Below are 16402 nucleotides of genomic sequence, written 5' to 3'. Positions count from 1 at the left end.
AAAGAAATGTAAAACTTCTGCAAAAGAGCATAAAAATCAAGGCAAATGAAAAACTGGGGGCAGTTCTTAAAAAATATGTGACAAAAGGTTAGTAGCTTTAACACATAAAGTGAATTCAAATCAATAGGAAAAAACTCAATAAGAAAACATATAATGGAAATGAACAATTTATGGAAGAAACAAATGCCTAAAAAGAAAAGAAAAAATGTTAATCACAGAAGTAACCAAGAAAAGCAAATTAAAAGAGCAGTGAGATTTGTACATACTTTGTTACTCAACAACTAAATTCCAGGAATTTATTCTAAGTAAATTACTGGGCAAGGGTGCAGAGGTCTGTGGCATTGCTACTTATAATACTGAAGAGTTTAATATATGTCCAATCACAGAGTGAAAAAATATATATGAGGTTTGTCCAGAAAGTATCCAGCCATGCACTATGAAAAATAGAGATATTTATTGAAGATACAAGATACAAGAAACATTGTATGTAGGACAATGACACCTCAGTCCCTTTCAAAGTAGGCTCCTTGGGACTGCATACAGTTTTCCCAATCGCCATCAGCTGCCCTGTCGTATTTTCCTGAATCACCCTGTCATATTTTTCTGAATTTCATCAACCGTCTGAAATCTCTTCCCTTTCAAAGGTGATTTTAGTTTTTGGAAAAACCAGAATTCTCAGGAAGTCAAATCTGGGCTGTAGGGAGGCTGAGTCACCTGGGTGATTTGATGTTTTGCCAAAAAACTCTGCACTAGGCGTGATACTAGAACAGGCAGGTCGTCCTGATGAAGCTTCCAATCACCAGTTGCCCATAGCTATGGTCTTCTGAATCATCTGAATAGTTTCTGTGGAGGAATATTCACGCTTAAAGCAAAATTTTATGCAGATTTGTTGCTCTTCTTGCTAAGTCATTTTGAATGTCACAGTCACACAGTACACATATGCACACTCAAGGGTGTCTACTGGCCCCACTGACTAGTACAGCAAAGTCATCATTATTCATGCAAGTGCATTCCAGTCCACTCTCCTTGGCTGCTAGGTTACATAGCTGTCTCGAAAACGGTTCCCATGATGTTAACAACGTTTGAACTTTTTCTGGACAGACCTCATATATACATATACAGGGTCTGGCAGAAATAAGGGCTGCTGGAGTGTGGCTGGTAGGGTAACAATATGGGTCTAATAATTTATAGTTTTAATTTGAACATTTCACCTAAAATGTCATATGGTGTGCTTGAGCATGATATTGTTATGTTACAGAATTACATGCTTATGATTTTGTAATGAAAAGAGGCGTTGTTTGTGCCAGACCAAATATACGTGGGTGTGTGTATACATTTATACATTTGCTTGAGTGTGTATGAGTTTGGAAGAATATATACCAAAATGTTAGTAACAATTCTCTTTGATTGATTGGATTGTTTTAGTCTTTTATTATAGTTATTGTTATCACTTTGTATGTTCCCTCTTTTTCCGCTCAAATTGCATGTATTACTTGCGCAGTATTAAGTTAAATTATCAATGGGAATAAAGAAGTATCCTATTTCCAAACGGCCTGCCCATAAACGTGACCATGTACTGACAAAGCAAGTAGGTTCAGAAACTCCCTGCAGCAGTTTCCACAAGCCACTGTCCATAACAAGGTCAGGGTTTGCGGCTGTCCGGAACAGCCAGTCTCTCAGGCACCTCCGAGGCCACCCCGGGCAGAGCGCGGGTCCTGACGGGGGGCGGGGCACGCCAGCCCGGAAGAGGCGTCGCGCCGCGCTGCGCATGCCTTTTCCTTTTCAGCTCCGGGCCGGTCCACAGCAGTTGTTGCGGTGAGTTCCTCTAGAGAATGGATTCTATCGGCTTCCATCCTGGCTCGCTCGCCGCCGTGGTAGCTGCGCTTCTCCAGGGTCGGGGCGGAGGTCCCTCTCCTGCAGCCCGTAGGCCCATTTCTGAGTAGAAAGAAGTGCCAGAGGCGCAGTTCGTGGGGGTATCAGGGCTCTGTGGGCAAAGATTGGCGTCTCGATGGCGGAGGGCCTAGTACTGGAGGATGAAGCTCTTGCTTGGTGAGGTCTGTGGGCGAGGCTAGGGGGCTGCACCCCGCTTGCACGCTTTTGCTTGGGGGAAGAAAGCCGCCTCACCCTGGTTGCCTCCTCGCTTGGCCTTGGGACTATAGAAAATGAGGCTGCGAAGACTTTAGTCCCTTGGTGTGGGTTCAGCGGCCTGTCACAAATAAGACGGCTCTGGCCTCTCCCTGCGTAGCTAAAAAATATAGCCGCGCCGTCCCGCTTGTAGAGTCGATGAGTCCCCCATCATACCTTTGTGGTTTTAAGGGTGAAAGTTTGGAATGAATATGTATGCCGTTTTAATGTCCTGGCAACTTCTCACCTGAAATGTTTTTGGGGCTGGAGGTGGGAGCTGGTAAAGGGTAGGTTTCAGTCTAAGGAATTGGAATTCCTGCTTCCTACATGTTTAACGTATTTTTGTGTTTGAAACTTCCACTTACTAGACAGTGATTTTGTGTGGTTGTTTTGGGGTCATGAACTCGGTTTCTGAACCCTGGCCCTTGGTGATCACTTTCTTCCCGCAGATGTTGATGCCCAAGAAGAACCGTATTGCCATTTATGAACTCCTTTTTAAGGAGGGAGTGATGGTGGCAAAGAAGGATGTGCACATGCCTAAACACCCCGAGCTGGCAGACAAGAACGTGCCTAATCTTCACGTCATGAAGGCCATGCAGGTAGCTGGGGGGCTGCTGGAGTGGGGTGCAGATGGAGGGGTTTTCCACTGCTGTTGAAGGCAAATTCCAAGGGGAGGTCAGGACAGCCAGAGCTTCTTGCTGCCTGGAAGGGAAGACTTGTATTCTATGCAGTTTAGCTTCCCTTTGCACTGGGTTTCTAGTTCCAAGTCTCTAGTTACATCTCAACAGTACTTTTCTGTCTTACAGTCTCTCAAATCACGAGGCTACGTAAAGGAACAGTTTGCCTGGAGACATTTCTACTGGTACCTTACCAACGAGGGCATCCAGTATCTCCGAGATTACCTCCACCTGCCCCCTGAGATCGTGCCTGCCACTTTGCGCCGTAGCCGGCCTGAGACTGGCAGACCAAGGCCCAAAGGTATGGTGCCCAAATAAATACCTCTAACAGCCTGTTTTGCAGCTGCTCTTTCTGGGAGGAGGGTTATGTGTGAAATGGTGGGTTTTTTATTTGTGGGGCAGAAATGGTCACCATTGGTGTCGCCTGTAGAGGGACTCTGGCATACAGGACCTTGGGTCAAGTCCTGGAACCTCTGTCCTCTAGCATGGGACTTGCAATGGAACTGGAGTCAGGCGCTCAGGTTATCTGGGGAGATGGCATTAAATAGATTATTAGTCTGTGGCCAGGCACGTGTGGTAGGGCATTGAGTAACTTTTTCAGGGGGATCACAATGTGAAAGGATATGCTTAGGGGAGAAGGCAAATTATCTGCTTGCTCACCGTTGCATTTTTGTCCAGCTTATGATTTCCTTAGGTTCTGAAAAAACTTGTCATAAGAACCTTTGTAGGAAGAGCAGTTTGTGGTCCTAGGTGATGATATGGGATGCAGAGATTCCTATACACGGCTGATCATCAGACTGTCCAGGTTCCCGTGGTGGAGAGATTTCATGGAGCTCAGGAGTCTATTTTTATGAATGCTCCCTAGGGGATTCTGGTGGTAGTTAAACAGCTATGTAACTCTAGAGCAAAAGTTCTAGAGAACAGCATCTAGAATCACTTGGGGAAGGGGGCTGCTATTGTCTCTGTGTGCCCCACAGACTCTTAGTTTAGTAGGCCTTTTAAAAAGAATGGTTTGTATTTTAATCATATGGACTCTAGATCTAAAGGTCCAAGGTAACTGGGTAGAGAAAATACTAGATTAAACTTCCACTGTTTCGGAGAATGCTTTTAAGGTAACCCTTAAAATCTGTTTTAATGTATCCACAGCCTGAAGGAGGTATGTGGAGAAGCCCAGGGAAGGAATGGATTCTGGTGGCCTCTATATTTATATACTTAATACTGGAGGTGGGGCTTTCATCTGTGATGCCTCCTTTGCACAAGAAGTTTTCCACTTTAGAGACAGATCAATTTCAAAGTTTTGGCTATTGAAATGTTTGTAGAAATAGCTGAATACCCAAATTTGCCAAGTAATTGGAAAATGTGCATTTATATTGAGAAATACAGTAGAACAAAGCAATCCTTTTGCAGATGTGTCGCATTCTAATTAAGAATGAGTTTTCCTGGGCCTCTGAAGAGCCAAAATGTCAATGATAAGTTTCTAGCTGGCAGTTCTGGGTATAGGAGTTCCTGTTCCCATTAACTTGTAATGACTAAGCTGTCCAATGAAAGTAGGAGAGTGATTCCAGTTTTCTTGGCCTGAAGGGAACAGAGTTCCCATACTGCCCTGTGTTCACTGTGTGTTTACTTTGTGTAGGTCTGGAGGGCGAGCGACCTGCAAGACTCACACGAGGGGAAGCTGACAGAGACACTTACAGACGGAGCGCTGTGCCCCGTGAGTAATGCGTTGTCTGTGTGGGGCTTTGGGGTAGAATCTCTGGATTTTCAGTCAGCCCTGGCTGGGGCTCAGCCTTCAAAGATGCCAGTAACTGGAAAGTTCCTTGGTTTCGTTCTCCAGTCTCCAGCTGGAGTCTTTTGTGCTTTCTTGCCTTAGGAAGGGATTTGATGAGTGGGGATTGGGAGGATCACCCTGTGAGCTAGGGACAGACTTTAGTTGAAGACCTTTAACCTAGAGCAAAATTGAAAAATTTCAAGAAAACAACATGGTTTTATTTTGTGGTTGTGTTCCTGCACTGTAAGCTCCTTGAGGGTAGGGTCTGCTCAAATTACCTTTGTTGTTTTCTTATTGCAAAAATAGTAGAGAATCTTGTTTCTAAATAGCAAATACTCGCATTGACTGGGAACAACAGGTGTTTGTTAATTGGGCAAATGTATATTTAATGCGTGTGGTGTGCTACACACTGTCCCAGGAGCTGGGGAGACTGTAATGTACATACCAGACAAAAGGCCCTTCTCATTGAACTTGCATTTTAGTGATAAGAGACAGATATGGAAAAGTAAGTGTGTATTGGGTTGGCCAAAAACTCCATTTAGTTTTCCGTAAAATAAAGGACACATCTTTCATTTTCACTAACAATTTTATTGATTTGGATATTTTGAGTAAGTCGGCTATCTCCTGCTTTTGGGTTCTAGTGGGTAGAGGCCAGGGGTGCTGCTAAACATCTTCCAGGTCATAAGACAACCCCATAGCAAAAAATTATTTGGCCAGAATGTCGATAGTACCAAGAAATTTCACAAACCACTTCTGACATGTTCGATCAGTCACAGTACCTTCTCCATATACTGCACGAATCTTTTTTTGCATTTCAGTTGCATTTTTCCCTTTCTTTAAATAACAGAGCATAATATACCAGAAGTGTTGCATTTTTTTTTCCATCTTCAGGGGTTTTTTTTTGGTTTTTTGTTGTTCTTTTGTTTTGTTTTTTTAGGATTTTATTTATTTATTTTTAGAGAGGGGAGGGAGGGAGAGAAACATCACTGTGCGGTTGCTGGGGGCCATGGCCTGCAACCCAGGCATGTGCCCTGACTGGGAATCGAACCTGCGATGCTTTGGTTCACAGCCCGAGCTCAATCCACTGAGCTACGCCAGCCAGGGCCGATCTTCAGTTTTAAGATGGCTACACCAAAATTCATTGATTTTGAATTTTTTTAATGCATGCTGATATGACAGCTGTCACAAAATCTAACAAAAAATTGTTTTGAATGAAATCAAAGACAACTAAGCACTACTAAAGCCATTGCATGTAAAAAACTAAATGAAATTTTTGGTCAACACAATACTGTGTCCAATGGTATGAGTGCTGCATGGAAAAATTAAGGGGGGTGTAATTTTTAATAGGGATTTCAGGAAAACCTTGCAAAAATGAGATTTAAGCAAGTAGCTAAAAGGAGGTAAAGGGGAGCCAGCCAGTGGCTATCTTGGGAAAGAGCATTTCAGGTAAAGGCCCTCTGGGGGAAGCACCTGGCTTGTGTAAACATCAGAAGACAGTCGGAAAATTGGATATGGACTCTGTGGACCACAGGACGATGTGGGCTTTTATTCTGGGGTGGGATGAGGAGCCATTGGTGTTTGCAGAGGAGTGAGAGGGTTCAGTTTGGTTTCAAAGAGTCACTTTTGTTGCAGAAAGAAAATTGTGACATAAAAGCAAGGCATGAAAAGGAATTTTTACTGACTTACCACTCTTGTCTCCCTGTTGATGTGGTTTCTGATTCTTTGTATGTGAAATAGAGAGGAGCACTTGACCTGAAGACTTACAGGGTCATAGAAATGAATTTCTCCGGCAAACATGCTCTCCACTTAGAGAAAGTTAGTGGCTGCTCTTATTAAAAGTCACACCATGTGGGGCATCAGTCAGGGAATGGTTCTACCGGGATTGTGACAGTTGGGACCAAGCCTCAGGGGTACACAAGTTTAGGGACAGTGAGCGTTTCAGGCAAGATATCAGCATGTACAAAGGTACAGAGATGGGGAAGGCACTGTCTTACTGGTCAGAGGGCAGGGAAGTGAGCCCCTTGTGGTGAGTGTGGTCTGAAAAGGGCCAGAGGGGGACCCCTATTTGAATAAGGTTCACTGAACTCATATTCACCTACCGCCCCACCCCTTCAGTATGAACCATGACATTTCCTAGTGGCCACACTGAAATGCGCATAGTTCGCGTGAATGTTAATTTTGTTATTGTATGCTTCCATTTGTGTGAAATGTCTACCAAGCAAATTTATAGACAGAATGGTAGATTAGTGTGCCTGCCAGAAGTTAGGGGAAGAGTGGCTACTAATGTATGCCAGGATTTTGTAGGGGGTGAATTTTTTTTTAACCCATATAAACATTATTGGGATATTTTGCATTCTCTTTCTTTTTAAATTTTTCATTCTCTTAAGTCTTGCCCTGGCTGATGCCGCTCAGTGGGTTGAGCAGTAGCCTGTGAACAGACAGTCACTGGTTCTATTCCCAGTCAGGGCACATGCCTGGCTTGCAGGCCAGGTCCCCAGTTGGGGGCGTGCAAGAGGCAACTGATAGGATATCTCTTCTTTTTTTTTTTCCTCCTCCCCTCCCCCTCTCTGAAAATAAATAAGATCTTTTTAATAATAAGTTTAAAAAATAAATTTTGTATTCTCTTAAATCTTAAAATCTGATATGTTATTGTACACACACACATCTTTGGACTACTGGCTGCTGGATAGGGCAGAGCAAGATCTTTCATCTTGCTTCTTTCCCATGGTCATGGTAAAGTTGCTTTTTGCTTCTGTGGGCCATTGTGTCCTTTACCTTTTAGTTCTATCTTCATTTCGTTCCCTTTGTAAGCTAGGTGCTGATCCAAAGCATGTAAGTGATCCAGCAGTAGAAAATTAGGGTCCTCTGGGGCCATATGGGAAGGTCCCACAATCCAGACTTTGTACTCAGGGCAGCCTTCCTAGAGGAGGCAGTAGTTTTGGGGCTGTGAGTTTTGAAGGGAGACTTAGGGAGGCTGCCCTAGGAGAGGGCAGAGGTGGCTCAGAAGGTGTAATTTACTTGTACTCCTTGGAGTCTGTTTGCTAACATGGCTTTCTCCACGAGATTGGGTTGGGTTACTTATCTGCAGGAGATCAAACCTTGTGATGAATCTAAATTGGTATTTCTTTTTCCCCACTCCCCCACTGGAAAATTATTTAGCATTTATTTATTTATTTATTTTAATCATTGTTCAAGTACAGTTTTCTCCCTTTTACTCCCATTCCAGCCCACCTAAATTGGTATTTCTTATTCCAGCTGGTGCTGACAAGAAAGCTGAGGCTGGGGCTGGGTCAGCAACTGAATTCCAGTTTGTAAGTATTCGTTCCCCTGTTTGCTCTCCATGAACGGTCACTGCTCTGGCCTGAGCCCTGTGGGGGGTCTGTAAGTTGTAGGGATGTAGTATAGTGTGGTGGATGCCATCCTTCATTCTCCCTGTCTCCCAAAACCACAAATTCCAAATAAATTTTTTACATTAAGACAGTGTGGGAACTTTTTGTCAGTATGTAAATTACTGAAATAAGTCTAACAGATCATTACTGTTATATATGTAGCATAGTGGTCTTTTCTGTCTCTTTAATAATGATCATAATCCCTTTAATTAGCTTCATGAACAAAACTTAAGGCTGAGAGTCGCTGGAGATTGAGAGTGCTCTCGAACCAAGATGGACTGGAATCAAATCTATCTTCCTTCAGAGGGTGTGATCTCTGCCCCAGTTTCTTCAGCTATAAAGTAGAGATGATTGTAGCTATCTCAAGAAAATTGTGAGACTAGTTGATCCAGGTCAAGTGTTTGCGTGGGGCCTGGGCTGTCGCTGCTGGGACAATGGCTGTTCTGTGGCGGGGCTTCACAGCACAGTGAAAAGGGGCTGTGTACGTATGGCAGACACAAGATCTTATCCTGTGCTGGTACGTACATGTGTGTGTATATGTGAGCACACTCTTGAGTGGGTATCCATATTCTCATTTTACAAATGAGCAGACAGGCCTGAGAGGTGAATGTGGCCCCATAGCCAGTAAGGTAAGGCTAGGGTTTATGACCTGCGCTCTGCGAGGCAGCCTCACCAGTGAAGAGAAGGCCTGCTGTGCCCTGGCTTACTGCTAACACTTATGTCATGTGCTTTCTCTTGCAGAGAGGCGGATTTGGTCGTGGACGTGGTCAACCACCTCAGTAAAGTTGGAGGGGTTATTTTGTGTTGAATAAACTTGTGGTCAGAAAGTAATGTTGTGTGCCCCTGTTTTGTTTGCAGTGGGGAGCTTGAATGGGAGTGATCTAAGGGACAGAATGTAAATGGGGCAAGACTGGGTTGGTTTTGGGAGTTGTCTTACCCAGGGTGACATCACTTGTTTCTGTAGAGCTGTGGTACTTGGCTTTGCCTTGGGCTTACTTTGTTCCAGCAGATGCCTCCCTACAGAGTCCTGTCCCATGTGTTACCATTTCTGGGAAGCAGTTGGAAAGCTGAACATCTTACCAGACAGCCGTGCCAGCTCAGCTCTGTGTGGTGAGAAGTTGCTATTTTGTTGGTCTTGGAACAGATTTTGTGCCTATTTGGGGATATCAAAATACGAGTTAATGGACAAGAAAAGAGCAGGGTGTTGAGATATCCCTTGGGGCCGAGTCCAGTTTTGGTACAAGTACCAGAGAAAGGTTTGATGGGACCCTTTCTATGGTCCTGCATTGAAAACACCACATACCTGGCAGTGTCAGGAAAGGTGGGCATAACCTGCAGTCAGGTTCGCTGGATTTGCTGGATAAAAAGCCTTCTTTGGCTTGACTTGCAGATTAAACCATGACTAAATGGTTGCAGTATAATTACGAGTTTTCTAAGTAGAGGTCAAAGCTTTTGAGGCAGCAGTTCTGGGCCAGCCAGCAAAACTGGTAGCTAATAGAAGGGGATCTTTTTAAGGGCTGTCCTGGGAATTGGGGATTATATTTGTGGGTACTGTGAACCAAGAATTACATGAAGCTGGATGATATTAGACAAGGGGGAGATCAACCTACTACACAGGTGATTTTGTCATGCCACTTCAGACTTAATAGGCAGTTTTTATTGTGACCACTAGGTGGCAGCCAATGGCAACTCCAACTGTGCACTTAAACTTGGTGCTGGGAGGTATGCTTTGGAATCTGAACCACCAATAAGTGGAAGCTTGCTTTGGCAGAAAGAGGTGGTGTTTGGGGAAGCTGTTTCAGTGCTTCCTTGCCAAAGATTGCTTTTTATCCACTTTTACTGCTGGCTCAAGTGATGTCAAGTGGTTTGCCCGTGTTCACACGCCTTGTAATTGTTTAACCTGGATTCCACTGTGAAATGTTATTAGCTCCTGGCCTTTCTGTTTTACATCAAGGCCAGTGAGCAAGTGGATGGGTTTTCTCTATAGCCTTGGTGATTTTCTGGCACTAAAACATCCATTTTTCAATTAGGGATTTTTGCCAACCCCTTTCCTTGTGATTTCGGTTAATTCCAGATTGTGTTCTTAAAGAACCACCCATAGGTGCTGGGAAAACCTGAAGAATCTACAGTACAAGGTAGAGATAGAGCCTGTAGATGAAAACATGCAGGTGGTGGTGGCTCTTGCTGCCTGCCAACCTCTGCTTGCACCTGGGTAGATTGAATGACCCCTGCCAATCAATAATTAATTAGCTGTTCAGAGATCAGTGCCAGTAAGTGCCCTGGAAAACAAGCTTTGAAATTTGCCCTGAAGAACCTCACAGTCTAGGAAAACAAAACCAAAGCTATACCTTGAGTCCATGCCAAATACTGTGTAAGGATTGTAGTGTTTGGTCTGAATTCTACAGAAGTTAGTGTAGGGCTATGGAAGATGAGTGAAGGCTGAAGTGACTGGGGGTGGAGGGTGTTGGGGAGAAAGACCATTCAGGGCATTTTAAAGCTTTCACTGGAAAATAGAAATGTCAGATGGTGTCTGGTTGTGAAACTGATGCCAGAAATGAAGGGGTTTTTTTGTTTGTTTTTAGTAAAGCTGGGAGAAACAAATATGCACTATTAAAAGTGCCTGAGAAAATCATTTGGGGTGGGTGGGTTATGAGGGGTACAGATAGGCCTGCCTGGACACCTGCATTGGTCCATCATTGAACAAATGCTTTGGGGGAGTTTTGGCGCATCTGCCAGTGTTGGTCTCCAGGCCCATAGTTTATCAGTTAACCCCCACCCTCAATACTACCAACAAAAAAGGCATCAAAAGATTCTTAAAGGAAGTTTGGAAACTGGCAGCTGAAGATAGATTTTTTTGTAAATTAACAAACTTCCCAATATGGATACAAGTCTCCTTTCCCTGAAAAATACAGTCCCTTCATTGGTGGTGCCACTAGCAGCTCTAAGTCTGTGACTCTTAAAGCCCTACTTTTGAATTTTTTAAATTGATTTTAGAGTAGGAGAGACAAGCATCAGTTTGTTGTTCCATTTATTTAGGCATTCATGGGATGATTCTTGCATGTTCCTTGACTGGGATCAAACCCACAGCCTTGGCATATCAGGACAACATTCTAACTGAGTTACCCAGTCCGGGCAGCCCTTCTGTTTTGATTAATTTAGTAGACCTTTAAAACAGCTGCCAGCCCTGACTGGTGTGGCTCAGTTTGAGTGTAGTCCCGTAAACTGAAAGGTCACAGGTTCAATTCCTGGTCGGGGCACATGCCTGGGTTGTGCATTCAGTTCCCAGTCAGGGACCATACAAGAGGCTACCATTCAATACTTCTGCCTTGCATTAATGTTTCCTGTCCCTCCCTCTCTCTAACGTCGATAAGCTTGTCCTTGGGTGAGGATTTAAATAAAGAACAGCTACGGATATGCTTGTGTTAGATGCTGGGAAACATTTTTAAGAAGGATACAGCTTCTAGCCCTAAAGACATGAGGACCCACTAGCACACTGCCTATTGGAGTGCCTGGCGTGGGCCTTCACGAGGGCAGTGTGTGCCCATTGGGCTAGGAATTCCCCATTCCTACCTTTGGCTCCAGAAGCCAGGCCTGTTATCCAGAGCCCACATTGTTCCCCAGAGTTTTGGGAATGCTGCCAATTAGTGGCCCACAGCAATATGGGGGCTTGGGCTACTACTTCTCTTTTAAAGCTGAACCCTTGGAATGGATTTGTCGATTCTTTAACTTCTTAGACCTGGGAGAAGGAGGTGGGAGAAAGGAGCCTTGTCGATAGCACTAGTTAGAACAATTGTTTCAAAGCCCACAGATGAGGGATACCCTGGTTTAATCACTTATGTTCTGTGACAAGATTTGACTAAGTTTCCAATGAGTTAAAGCACTCGTGGCTCTCAGAGGCAGGATCAGTGATCTAGGTAAGAGATGGCCTTTTTGGTTTGGCTTTCAGAACAAAGACTTGATCTTAGAGATGCTATGAAGGGAAGCTAGTGGCCTATGGGCCAGTAGGTGACTGGGCTGGGGTGGGGGCAGAGGTATAACAGATCCTCCTGCTTAGTCCTCCCTCTTTGACCTTGCCTCAGGCTGCCTTTAACTCTCCCAGAGCCAATGCAGTCCCTAAGAGGTAGCTTTGCCTTGCTTTCCACTCCATAAAGCAGCCCAGGTTATTTTTCAGAAAGACAAATGTAAACAAGGTATTCCCCTGCTTAATGTCCTTCAGGAGCTCTGTATTCCTTCTGGACTCTTCTAGACTCTAGACAAATGCAAAATTCCTTTCATGGCTAACAGATCCATGACACTTCCCATCTGCCTATCAAGACAAGGCTCCAGATCCAGAATCCAGCTAGCCTGGCTCATGCTTTCTCAACTTCAGACTTCTATACATGCAGTGTTCCTTTTATAGGGAAACTCTTGCACCTCCCACCCACAGGAGGGCTCTTACTCATTTATTATTCAGGTTAGTATCACATGGGCAAGAAGCCTTTGCTGACAACCACCCCTGCTTCAAAGTCAGGTTAGATGCCTCCCTGTTAAGTGCCTGCAACAACTGACTTCAGCAGGCTGTATTGGAACTAATGGTCACCTGCTCATTTCCCTTCTGACACAGCCTCCCTCTGGGGGCCTGTTCAGTGCCTCACGCACTGTAGCTCCATTGTAATTGTTAGCTACATGAACGGTGTTCTGTAAGGAGTTGTTTCTGAGATGCTGTCCCCTCATATGGAAGGAACACTTGTGCAAAAAAAAAAAATTCTGGAGGCCTAGATTGGGAATGCAAATGTGACTGAGATGCATACTTGCTGTGGAGATTCTGCCAGAACTAGGGGAGGCAGACCTAGAAACATGCTAAGTGGTAAGCGGCCTCATGGCTGTAGCCAAAGTTTTATTGGTAGCCTGTGGGGAAGAGGTGAGCAAACAACATCCAGGAAAGGCCTCCCCTAGTGTACGGGTCACTGACCAACCAAGCATAATCTTAAGGGTTTGAACTAAAACAGTAAGAAGCAGTAACAGTGACTGGCCCAAGAGTTTGTATTTTTTTTTATTGTATTTTTTCAGCTTCATAGAAGTAAAATTGACAAAATAAAATGCTTATATTTGTAGAGTGTACAATCTGATCAGTTTTGATATGTATACATTCACGTAGGATAATGAACATACCCATCACTCCAAAAGTTTCCTTCTTAGTTTGGAATCCCTCACCCACCCCCACCCCCATCAACAGGCAAAAACCAGTGGTACGCTTTCTGTCAATATAGATTAGTTTGCATTTTCTATAGTTTTATAAAAATTAACTTACACAATATGCACTGAATAGTCTGGCTTCTTTCGCTTGTATCAATATTGTGGCGTGTATCAATAGTTCCTTTCGTCTTTTTTTTTTAAGATTTTATTTATTTTTAGAGAGGGAATGGAGGGAGAAAGAGAGATACAGAGAAACGTTAATGTGTGGTTGCTGGGGGCCATGGCCTGCAACCCAGGCATGTACCCTGACTGGGAATCGAACCTGCGATGCTTTGGTTCGAAGCCCGCACCCAATCCACTGAGCTATGCCAGCCGGGGCAGTAGTTCCTTTTTATTGTTGAGTAGTATTCCATTGTATGGATATTCCACAGGATTTTTATCCATGTGTTGGTGGGCCTTTGGGTTGTTTCCAGTTTTTGGTTGTGACTAATGCTACTATAAATATTCCTGTACACGTTTTAGTGTGGGCATGTATTTCTCCTGGTTATATATACCTAGGAGTGGAATTGCTGGGTCATAGGTAACTCCGTGGTTAATATTTTGAGGAATTGCCAAACTGTTTCCTAAAGTAGCTGTACCATTTTGCATTCCTACCAGCAGTGTATGAGTCTCATTTTCTTCTCATTTTTACCAATGGTTTCTTTGGTCTTTATGTTAGCCACTCTAACAAGTATGAAGAGTTTGGATTTTATCCTTGGATGATATTGAGCCAATTAACAAAATAAAGGTGAGGACTGGCATGGCCAAGCGTGCTGGCTGCTTGGCAAGTACTTGAACCCCCACTGCAGGAAACAGTAACCTGAATTCAAGTCTGCACAGTGACCACACTGGGTACTGAGTGGCCATGGGTAAGCCACTCAGTAAGTGACCACAATACACATTCAGCCTGCTAATGGGGGCGGGGATGGGGGGACCCATCACTTGATTGCTCGGTTTTAGAAGGGGAAATGAGGACAGAATGAGGGCATTAAGGGGGAGAAATGAAAGGAATTGTTTAAAATGTTACAGCCAATAGAAAGCCTGGAGCCCATTTCTATTTAACAGTGCTTTTTTGGAAGCCCCTGATAAATGCATGGCACACATCCAAAAGAACAGCCACTTGAAAAATAAGCCCTGCATGTTTCACTGCTATGTCAAAGGGGCCATTGTGAGGAAAAAGACATCCTTAAAAATAAGTAAGTATTAAGTAGGAGAGTTTACCCAAGCTGAAGGAGTAAGGAGACCTCAAAACAGCAAATTTATAAAAGCTACAAATCAAAAGACATTAAAAAATTCTAAAAAGTACCAGCAAGAATGCCAAATAAATAGGTCTAGCTAAGTGCATGGAGAGCAGAAGGTCAGTTTGAGACTCCAGGGGCATCAGTTCATTAACGTGCAAAAAGGACGTCTAGCAGACGAACAGCCCTCTCACCGTCATCTTTTCCTCCATCACGCAGGGGTTCTCCTTTCCATTAAAATTTTTTAAAAACTTATGGAAGGTTTCTAACAAATGTAAAATAAGTGAAAATATAATAAATCGCCATATACCCACCACCAAGCTTTAAGGGCTATCAACATTCTCCTATGCTTGTTACATTGACACCTACACCCACTCCCCTCTTGCTCCTAGCCGAACTATTTTTTTTAATTCAGGATTATTGCCCTTGCCAGTCTGGCTCAGTTGGTTGGAGTGTCATCCTGTAAACAGAAAGGTGGCACGTTCAGTTCCTGGTCAGGGCACATGCGTAGGTCGAGGGTTTGGTCCTAGTTGGGGCATGTAGGAGAGACAACTAATTGGTATTTCTCACATGGATGTTTCTTTCTATCATTCCCCTCCCTCCCCTTTTCTCTGAAATTAGTATGTCCTTGGTTGGGTGAGGATTAAACAAAAAGACAATCAGGTTTATTGATGTACAATTTACATGCAGTAAAATTCATCCTTTTTAGGAATACCATTCTGAGTTTTGATAAACAGATATAGTTGTGTAACCTCCACTACAACGAAGCTGTAGAACATTTTCATCACCCTAACAAGTTCCCATGCTCCCCTTTGTGGTCAATAGTACACTGGTAATCTCTGTTCTTGGGATCTATAAATTTGCCTATTCCAGAATATCAGGTAAATGGAACTATACAGTCTGATCTCTTGTGCCTGGTTGCTTTTGTTCAGAATGGTATTTTGAGGTTCTTCTATAACATTGCATGTATGAGTAGTTCCTTTTTGCTGCATAGTCCATTGTGTAACTGTACTACAGCTTTTTCATTTTCATTTCTTTATACAGGCATTTTGGATAAAATTGACTTTAAAATATATAAATCTTCACTTTTTTTTTCAAAAAAATTTTTTAAAGTTTTAGTTATTTACTTTTAGAGAGAGGGGAAGGGAGGGAAAGAAGGAAAGAAACATGGATGTTTCATCAGTTGCCTATTACATGCCCCCAACTGGGAATTGAACTGGTGACCTTTTGGTTTTGTAGGACAGCATCCAACCCACTGAGCCACACTGGTCAGTGCTCAGCTCTCCCTTTTTGAGGAATGGATGTAAATCACAGCCCTGAGAAAGAAAAGCAGCCCCTGATATCCAGGAACTGGCCTGCCCCTTAGAGCTAGGCCTTGGCATGCTTGCAGTTGGCTTGGTGCTCCCAGGAGTCCTGCCATTCTCCTGTTAGACATAAACAGTGCCAGCAAACATCAACATTGGAACAAAGTCATTTTACTGGCAAAGTAGGCAAAAGTCAAGCTACTTTATAATCTTACCTAAGTACAGACAAAACAAGGTCACTGTGCAAACCACTAAAATACACAACATCCCCTTCTCCCAGCTAATGAGTGACTGCTGCATCCCTAGCAGTTAAAGCTGTAGGCATGTCCATTCCTCCCTCCTTCTAAGAAAGATTTTTTTTTTAAAGATTTTATTTATTTTTAGAGAGGGAAGGGGGAGAGAAAGAGAGAGAGACATCAATGTGCGGTTGCTGGGGCTTATGGCCTGCAACCCAGGCATGTACCCTGGCTGGGAATCGAACCTGGGACACTTTGGTTCCCAGCCCGCACTCCATCCACTGAGCTACACCAGACAGGGCAAGAAAGATTTTTTAAGACACTCAGTTACCTGCTTCCTGATATCATCCAATCCAAAGCAAAGCCCTGCTTCCTTAACACCTCCCCAAAATCACCTAACACAAACCCAAGTCCTAAAAATAGCGCATTCTTAACACCTTTTTACTGAGATT

The 16402-nt window shown here is 43.6% G+C and overlaps 1 protein-coding gene across 4 annotated transcripts; it reads left to right on the top strand.

The window, feature by feature from the left end:
• The first annotated feature begins 1710 nt into the window (after positions 1-1710).
• Positions 1711-8785, top strand: RPS10 (ribosomal protein S10). Of its 4 annotated transcripts, none has more exons than XM_028509298.2 (6): positions 1711-1815; positions 2574-2723; positions 2913-3102; positions 4435-4512; positions 7825-7880; positions 8700-8785. In XM_028509298.2, the coding sequence occupies exons 2-6, from the start codon at positions 2574-2576 to the stop codon at positions 8739-8741; spliced, it is 516 nt and encodes a 171-aa protein (XP_028365099.1). In that variant the 5' UTR covers positions 1711-1815; the 3' UTR covers positions 8742-8785. The 4 variants fall into 4 exon arrangements, with proteins under 4 accessions (XP_028365099.1, XP_028365100.1, XP_028365098.1 ...); XM_028509299.2 differs by having other exon boundaries at positions 1712-1815; positions 2931-3102; XM_028509297.1 differs by lacking the exon at positions 1711-1815 and adding an exon at positions 1823-2054 and having other exon boundaries at positions 2931-3102.
• The last annotated feature ends 7617 nt before the right edge of the window (positions 8786-16402 follow it).

The sequence above is a fragment of the Phyllostomus discolor genome, chromosome 4 (genome assembly GCF_004126475.2).
Source record: "Phyllostomus discolor isolate MPI-MPIP mPhyDis1 chromosome 4, mPhyDis1.pri.v3, whole genome shotgun sequence".
NCBI classification, from domain to species: Eukaryota; Metazoa; Chordata; class Mammalia; order Chiroptera; family Phyllostomidae; genus Phyllostomus; species Phyllostomus discolor.
This window is presented reverse-complemented; position numbering and strand designations above follow the sequence as displayed.

Excerpts from the sequence above, each read along its gene's own strand:
- RPS10 (XM_028509297.1), top strand. The coding sequence starts at position 2,034 with ATGAAGCTCTTGCTTGGTGAG. Across the intron at positions 2,724-2,930 it reads ACGTCATGAAGGCCATGCAG|TCTCTCAAATCACGAGGCTA; the intron begins GTAGCTGGGGGG and ends TCTGTCTTACAG. Across the intron at positions 7,881-8,699 it reads CAGCAACTGAATTCCAGTTT|AGAGGCGGATTTGGTCGTGG; the intron begins GTAAGTATTCGT and ends TTTCTCTTGCAG.